This window comes from Pelodiscus sinensis, chromosome 19, assembly GCF_052426305.1.
Source record: "Pelodiscus sinensis isolate ZL-2025 chromosome 19, ASM5242630v1, whole genome shotgun sequence".
Taxonomy (NCBI): Eukaryota; Metazoa; Chordata; order Testudines; family Trionychidae; genus Pelodiscus; species Pelodiscus sinensis.
Genome location: NC_143070.1, coordinates 5635282 through 5643579, shown reverse-complemented (window position 1 = coordinate 5643579; position 8298 = coordinate 5635282). Strand labels below are relative to the sequence as shown.

Sequence of the window (8298 nt, the reverse complement as noted above, 5' to 3'; positions counted from 1 at the left end):
CTCTGAGTTTACTAAAGTCTGCCTTCCTAAAATCCATTGTTGTCACTTTCCTGTTGTCCCTTTCGTAAAATGGAGAGTGATCAGTTTCTGCATGTATCCCATAGTCTAAGCACTTACTGGGTTTCTCTCCTGTGTGGATAGCCTGATGCTGAGAAGGGCTGATCTGTTTCTGAAAACTTTCCCACAGTCCAACGACTCCATATAGAACTTTTCCCACAATCCAAGCATATGTGGGATTTCCCTTCTGTATGGATTCCTCATGTTTATGATAACTCGATCTCCGTATCAAACTTTCCTCACACCCCGATCACTCATGGGGTCTCTCTGAAGAGTTATAACATTTCATCTTCCTGTGAAACGCTTCCCACATTCCAAAAACCAATGGGGTCTCCTTCCTCTGTGGAGTGCTTGATGTTTATGAAGCTCTTACTTCCACATGATACTTGTTGCACAGATTAAGTACTGATGAGGACTCTCCAGTGTGGATGGTGAGATGACCAAGAAAGGTTGAGCGCTACATGAAAGTTTTCCAGTTGGACTCTTATGTGATCTTTCTCTTGTGAGGATTTTCTGATATGAATCCAGGGCTAACATCCATATAACATTTTTTCCCACTGTCGAAGCACTTATGAGGCATCTCTCCTGTGCGCATTGCCTGTTGTTTAAGAACGTCAGTTCTCCATATGAAAGATTTTCCACAGCTTAACCCTTATCGTTTTTGTCTCCTGTGTGGATGAACTGATGGTTAAGGAGGTCTGACCGCCGTATGAAACTTTTCCCACACTCTAAGCAATGATGGGGTCTCTCACCAGTGTGGATTTTCTGATGTACAACAAGGTCTGACTTCCTCATGAAACTTTTCCCACAGTCTAAGCACTTATGAGGTCTTTCTCCTGTGTGGATTTTCTGATGTGTAAAAAGGGCGGATTTCACTATGAAACTTTTCCCACACTCTAAGCACTTGTGGGGTCTTTCTCCAGAGTGCATTGCCAGATGCTGTTTGAAGTTTGAGCTATATATGAATACCTTTCCACAGTCTAAGCACTTGAGGGTTCCCTCTCCTGTGTGGATTCCCTGATGTTGAATAAGCGCTGACTTCCTTTTAAAACTTTTCCCACACTCTAAGCACTTGTGGGGTCTTTCTCCTGAGTGCATTGCCAGATGTTGATTAAGGCTTGACTTATACATGAATCTTTTTCCGCAGTCTAAGCACTTGTGGGATCCCTCTCCTGTGTGGATTCCCTGATGTTGAATAAGCGCGGTCTTTCTTATGAAACTTTTCCCACAGTATAAGCATTGATGGGGTCTCTCTCCTGTGTGGATTTTCTGGTGTAAAACAAGGGATGACCTCTGTAGGAAACTTTTCCCACAGTCTAAGCACTTGTGGGGTCTTTCTCCTGTGTGAACTGCCAGATGTTGATTGAGGTGAGACCTCTGTATGAAAGTTTTTCCACAATCTAAGCATTGATGGGGTCTCTCTCCTGTATGACGTGCCTGATGTTTAACAAGGCCGATCCTCCGTATGAAACTTTTTCCACATTCCAAGCACTTATATGGTCTCTCTCCTGTGTGGATTGCTTGATGGTTAACAAGGTCCGATCTCCATTTGAAAGCCTTTTCACACTCCAAGCACTTATGGGGTCTGTCTCCCGTGTGGACGGCCTGATGTTTAAGAAGGTGTCTCCTATGTATGAAACTTCTTCCACACTCCAAGCACTTATGTGGTCTCTCTCCTGTGTGGACTGCCTGATGTGAAACAAGGGCTGATTTCCATTTGAAACTTTTCCCACAGTCTGAACACTCATAGGGGCTCTCTCCAGTGTGGATTTTCTGATGTGAAACAAGCGCTGATTTCCATTTGACACTTTTCCCACAGTCTAAACATTTATATGGGCTCTCTCCAGTGTGCAATTTCTGATGCGAAACAAGGGCTGATTTCCATTTGAAACTTTTCCCACATTCCAAGCATTTATGGGGTTTCTCGCCTCTGTGGATGGCCTGATGGTTAATGAGATCGGACCTCTGAATGTAACTTTTCTCACAGTCTAAGCATTTGTGTGGTCTGTCCCCTGTATGGATTTTCAGATGTAAAACAAGGGATGACCTCCATTTTAAACTCTTCCCACAGATTAAGCACTGATGGGGTCTCTCTCCAGTGTGGATTTTCTGGTGTAGAACAAGGGCTGATTTCCATTTGAAACTTTTCCCACAGTCTGAGCATTTATAGGGTCTCTCTCCAGTGCGCACTGCTTGAGGTTTAACAAGGACTGACCTCAGCAGGAAACTTTTTCCACAATCTGATCTCTTATGAGGACTCTTTCCTGGGTGGACGGATTGATGTTTCATCAGGGCTGATATTCGTTTGAAACATTTCCCGCACTCTACACACTTATTGGGTCTTTCTCCTGTGTGGGTTGTCTCAGGGGTCCTCAGGGCTGACTTCCAATTCAGAGAGTTCCCTCCCTCGGGACACTCAGAGCCTTTTTCTCCCATTTGGCTTCTCCCGTCAGTATTAAGATCTGAGCTGTTACTGATGCTTTCCCCGTGGCCCAAGCATTGAAGGGGTTTCTCTCCAGCACCTACTGTCTGCACTGTAATAAGCTCTGGGCTCACAAGAAATCCCTTCCCATAACCGAGCCATTCCTGGTGTTTCTCTTCCTTGAGTTTTGGCTTCTGGGCTGCGGGATCCTTCTGTCCTTCCCCACATTTAATTGATTCATTCATTTGCTCACTTGGGTGTTTTCCCAGCAGCCTCTCCGGCCTGAGCCAGTTTTCCCAGGCTCCTCCCTGTTCCAAGCACTGGGAAACATTCCCTTCAGCTCTTCCCACAAAGGTCGCCTGCAGTTCCATCTCCTCAGGAACTTCCTGCTGTTGATTCTCCTCTTCATTCTCACTCGCTGTCCTCTCACCTGCTGGGAGACAGACAATTCAGGCAGGAATCATTGAGCTAGGAAGAAAGAGGAGAAGCACCAAGGGAAAACCCAACACACTGAAATTGCACAGACCAAGCCACTGGATTGTCCCTCCGCTTCCCACAGAACCACTCACAGAGAAGAAAACTCCTGCAGCTAACAGGACTGGTGGGAAACTGTGAGCAATGTCAGCTGACTACACCCTGCCCTGTGTGAGAGGAGGAAGTACCGAGGGTAATTACCGATACCTCATTTTGGGGACTCTTTTTCCTTCATTCAACAGCTGGTTTCTGTGTCAGTCCTCACCTGTGCGGGTGCCTTTTGGGATCTCTCTTTCCTCCCCGGCCTGGAGGTCGGGCACCCAGGGCTCTTCCCCTTGTTCCAGCCGGGTGATCAGCTCAGGTTTGGGAACGGGAAACCCTGCGCAGAGGGTGAAATCAGAGCAGATCAGGGCGCAGGGAGGGTGGGGAGAGCGTCTGTCCAAGGGTCATTCCGTGAGTGGAACCTGTCCCCGGGCTCTGCTGGGGAATGTGCAACCCAAGAGGACGGGAACATGGTCACTGAGCCCCCTGGGGAGAGGCAGACGTGTGGGGAGGTGAGAGGAATTGTGACGCCCTCCCTAGGAGTTTCCAGGATCTGGGCAGTCCGGGGCCCTTGCTGACACTCACAGCTCTGCAGTTACACCCCTGCCTGTTTCTAAACCTGCAGAGCCCCGACCCCTCCCCATGGCTGCAGCGCGTCCCAAGGAGGGAGGGGAACAGGGATGCTGGGTGCGAGTGAGGAACAACACAGACAGGAGGATACATGGCCCCTCCGCCTTGAAATCTAGAGGGGCCGGGTGGGGATGATTTAGCACGTCCATTAGGGTTTGACACCCTGGTCTCACTGCACAGGGTGCGGAGATGCAAGTCGCTCTCCCCCGGCAGCTGTGCCCATGGAACCCATTCCTGTCCAGGCCACCTGAGCAGGGAAGAACCTGACCTGTGTCGGACACGCAGACCCCACGGCTCCTAATCCCCGAGGGGCCAGGACGCCCTTACCCAGCGAGGTCACCGCCTCGTAGTTCTCCTGCATGACGTCCCTGTAGAGGGCTCTCTGAGCGGGGCCCAGCAGCGCCCCCTGCCCCTGGGTGAAATACACAGCCACCTCCTCGAAGGTCACCCGCATCTGCAACAACAAGAGTCCCTCACCCACTGCCTGCAGCCCCAGCCACAATCCCAGTCGTTACGGGGAAAAATAACTCTGAGAGGGCGGGAGAAGTAGAATCCCATCCCCAGCCTGTTTAGAGCAGCCAGGAGGCTTCAGAGGATGGGGAAAGTCATCCTTGTCCCCCTCCCCTCAGCAGACGCAGAAGGACAGGACCTTCTCACTCAACACTCCCCTACTAGACTAGGGCTAGGCAAACTGTTCAAAATAAAGAGCCAAACTACATCAAAATTCGGACCATGTGGTCAACACACAATCCGTATAAGAATGCAGGAGTTAGTGCGGGGGTTTGGATGTGGTGAGAGGGGGGGAGCCCCTCAGGGCAGAGTGTGGGGGCCACTGGAGTTGGGTCGGGGGGCTCAGGGCAAGGGGTTGGACGTGTGGATAGGCTCAGGGCAGGGGGCGAAGGCTGCAGGAGTCAGGACAGGCCTTGGGGGGTAGGGCAGGAGGTGGGGTGGAGGAGTCAGAGCAAGGAGGTTGGGGGGGGGTGCTGAGGGCAGGAGGTGCAGGGTAAGGGGTTGGGTATGTGGTGGGGCTTAGAGGGGGTGTAGGAATCCGGGGAGGGGTTGGAGGCTGAAGGGCTGGGGAATGGAAGACCTGAGAGTTTACTACAATTGCCCAAGATGGTTCTGTTCTGGGGAGAAGACAAAACATCTGGACCCTCCAGCATCTCCTCCTGCGGAGGGGGGTCAGACGGCGGTTTCTGGCCCCACCAGCATCTACTCTGCAGGGTAGCGGTTTCTGCCCCGCCCTGTCCCAAAGTGCGTCCTGAGGCAGGGGGAAGCTGGGCTGTGGGTCCTGGTCGACTGCACCCCCCACCAACCAGCATCTCTTGGAGGCGAGGAGGTTGCCAGGCGAGGGTAACTGCCCCCCCAGACCCTGTTTGTCCATGCTGCCCACTCTGGGAGGAGCCGGGCAACTACCACCCGGCCCTGCCCCCCCCCCACACCAAGCTCACCACCAGCAGCACCTTACGAGCACCTGAGAGGGAACTCCCAAGAAAAGGGCCATAGGCTGCCAAGCCCTGTACTAGCCAGAGGCTGAGGCGGAAGCCGAGCTCTGAGCCACAGGCAGGGACAGGAATCCCGGCAGCTTCCCTTTGTGTTTCCCAGCAACCTCTGGCTGGGGGCTCAGGTCCCAGCATTGGGAGTCTGGGCCATTTTAACAGCCCTGCCCAGGGGGGCTGGGGCCTGGGTTAGAAATGGGGGCGCGGTCACACCCTGCCCATGGGCCTGCTCAGAAACTCAGCAGCTTTATCCCACCCTGTCTCCTCCCTCCTCCCACCCAGCAGCTCCCTGAACCCCCCTACCTGAGCGGGCTCCATCCCGGCCATTGCCCGGCCCCGGCCCCTGGCAGACGGGCGCTCTGGAGAGAACTCTCGACGTGTCTCCTCAGCCGGTCGGGCGATGGGGGAGGTGCCAGAAGGGGCTTGAGTCCCCCCAGGCCCTGCCCCCGCAGACACACGCTGGGACTCTCTGGCTCTGCCCTGTGGGAAGAAACCCAGTGAGTTTGTTACCCCCCCGGCCCGGCCCCTCCCACCAGAACAACACCCACCGAGCCCCTCTGAGCCCCACCCATAGCAGCATCTCTGAGCCCCGCTGGGGAAAGAGCCGAATCAAAGGAGCCATTTTGGGCTGTGCCCCCTCCCCCTCCCAAGCAGGGTGATGCTTCCGCAGAGGCACCAAATGGCTTTTCCTCTCTCAGCTCCTCCCTGGGCCCCCACAGAGTCAGGCTGCCCAGGGGCTGCAGGGATGGAGCCGGGCAGGGCTGAGAGCCTCCCTTCTCGCTTGTTGCTCCTGGTGCCCCTTCCAGTCCCTCCCCTGCCCCTGCCCCTTTTCATCCTCCTCCCTTTCCCTGGGAGAATCGGTGACTGCCCCTTTGCAATGGGCCTTTGATCTCATTAGGCTAATTTAGCCCCCATCATTCTATATGAATAGTTGGGATTATTGTTTCCAATGTGCATCCCTTTGCATTTATCAGCATTACAATTCATTTGCCGTGTTGTTGCCCCATCACCTAGCTGTATGAGATGCTTTTGAAGCTCTTCACAGTCTGCTTTGGTCTTGGTAGAAATGTAGCCGTGTTAGTCTGGTGCAGCTGAAACCAAAAAACCACCTTGTTAGTCTTTAAAGTGCTACACAGTCCTGTTTTTTGCTTTGGTCTTAACGCTCTTGAGCAGTATCATCTGCTTTCTCCTATTTACTCCTTTCTCCAGATCATTTATAAATAAGTTGACTAGGATTGGTCACAGTGCGGACCCTTGGGGGACACTTCTAGTTACCCCTCTCCACTCTGAAAATTGACCATTTATTCCTACCCTTTGTTTTCTGTCTTTTAACCAGTTATCTGTCTATGAGAGGACCTTCCTTCTTATCCCAGGACAATGAACTTTACTTACGAGCCTTTGGTGAGGGACCTTGTCCAAGGCTTTCTGGAAATCTATAGCCACTGGATCCCCTTTTTTCACATGCTTGTTGACCCCGTCGAAGAACTCTAGGGCTACGTCTAGACTGGCATGATTTTCCGGAAATGCTTTTAATGGAAAAGTTTTCCGTTAAAAGCATTTGCGGAAAAGAGCGTCTTGATTGGTACGGCCAATCTAGACGCGCTTTTGCGCAAAAAAGCCCCGATCGCCGTTTTCGTGATCGGGGCTTTTTTGCGCAAAACAAATCTGAGCTGTCTACACTGGCCCTTTTGCCCAAACAGGAGCAGCATAGTATTTCTGCAAGAAGCACTGATTTCCTACATGAGATCGTCAGTGTTCTTGTGGAAATTCAAGCGGCCAGTGTAGACAGCTGGCAAGTTTTTCCGCAAAAGCAGCTGCTTTTGCAGAAAAATTTGCCAGTCTAGACACAGCCAAGTAGATAAGTACGGCATGATTTCCCTTTACAGAATCCATGTTGGCTTTTCCCCAACAAATTATGTTCAGCTATGTGCCTGACTACTCTATTCTTCACCACAGTTTCAACTAATTTGTCCGGTTCTGACCTTAGACTTATTGGTCTGTAATTGCCAGGAACATCTCTAGAGCCCTTTTTAAAGACTGGCGTCACATTAGCTATCTTCCAGTCAGTAGGTACGGAAGCTGATTTAAAGGACAGGCTACAACCAGTTAGTAGTTTCACATTTGAGTTCCTTCAGAACTCCTGGGTGAATGCCAGCTGGTCCCGATGACTCGTTACTGTTTCGTTTAGCAATTGGTTCCAAAATCTCCTCTAAAGATGCCTCAATCTGGGGGCAATTCCTCAGATTTGTCACCTAAAAGGAATGGCTCAGGGATGGGACTCTCCCTCACATCCTCAGCCTTGAAGACGGAAGCAAAGAAAGTCTTTAGTTTCTCCGCAATGAGCTTATCACCTTTGAGTGCTCCTTTGGCACCCCACCGGTTGTTTCGCAGGCTTCCTCATGCTAAGGAAGAGAGGTGAGGCACAAATCCTACTCCACTCCACCCCGACCCGGTGCTGCTGCTTCACACAAGGAAGCTGAACCACAAACAGCTTGCTTCTGTGTGGCTGGATACTGGTGTCTGTCCTCAAGCCCCAGCCAGCTTGCTTTGGGAAAGGGGCAGCTACTGGTGGAAGCCATGATTCCCAGGTGCTTGGAAAGTGGCAGGAAAAGACATCCCGACAGGGGAAGCACAGGGAGCAGTTACCCTGGGATCTGGCAAATCAAAGGGACCCAGGGTTCCTGGCCATTTCTGTTGCCCAGGACCCCTTTGAGTGGCTGCCAGAGTGTTGGATCGCTTGCTTCGCTCGGCTTTGAGGGCTGACGGGAGATGCAAGCCACAGTCTGGGCAGTGCTGAGGGCCGAAGCCCATCCACAAAATGCAGCACAACACACATAAAACGCTGGGAACTTACTGTAGGCAATGAGCGGTGTAAACAATGTGGTAGAAAAATTAACATGGATGCATGCAATACAGAAACGTAAAGTGGGCACTTCAGTGTGTGCGGGACGAGGTTTTACTTACTGAAATAAATTTTAATCAGTTTTCAATTGCAAGTGAATCGCATGTTCCCAGAAGTGCCCAATGGCACTGCACAATCCTGTAACTTGCAACCCTTGTAGTTGTGGATCCTGGAACCCCTTAAGACAGGGGTGTCCAAACTTTTTTCAAAGAGGGCCAGATTTGATGAAGTGAACATGCGTGAGGGCCGACCATTTTGCCTGACATTCTTGG

General features: G+C 51.6%; 1 protein-coding gene across 1 annotated transcript; it reads right to left on the bottom strand.

Annotated features, from left to right (window-relative positions):
* On the bottom strand, positions 1–6730 carry LOC142823230 (uncharacterized). Its single transcript, XM_075913870.2, is given in 6 exon segments — positions 1–708; positions 711–2909; positions 3219–3332; positions 3953–4079; positions 5428–5604; positions 6135–6730. Coding segments are annotated over 5 exon segments (2631 nt in total). The 5' UTR covers positions 5452–5604; positions 6135–6730; the 3' UTR covers positions 1–541.
* Positions 6731–8298: the final 1568 nt, after the last annotated feature.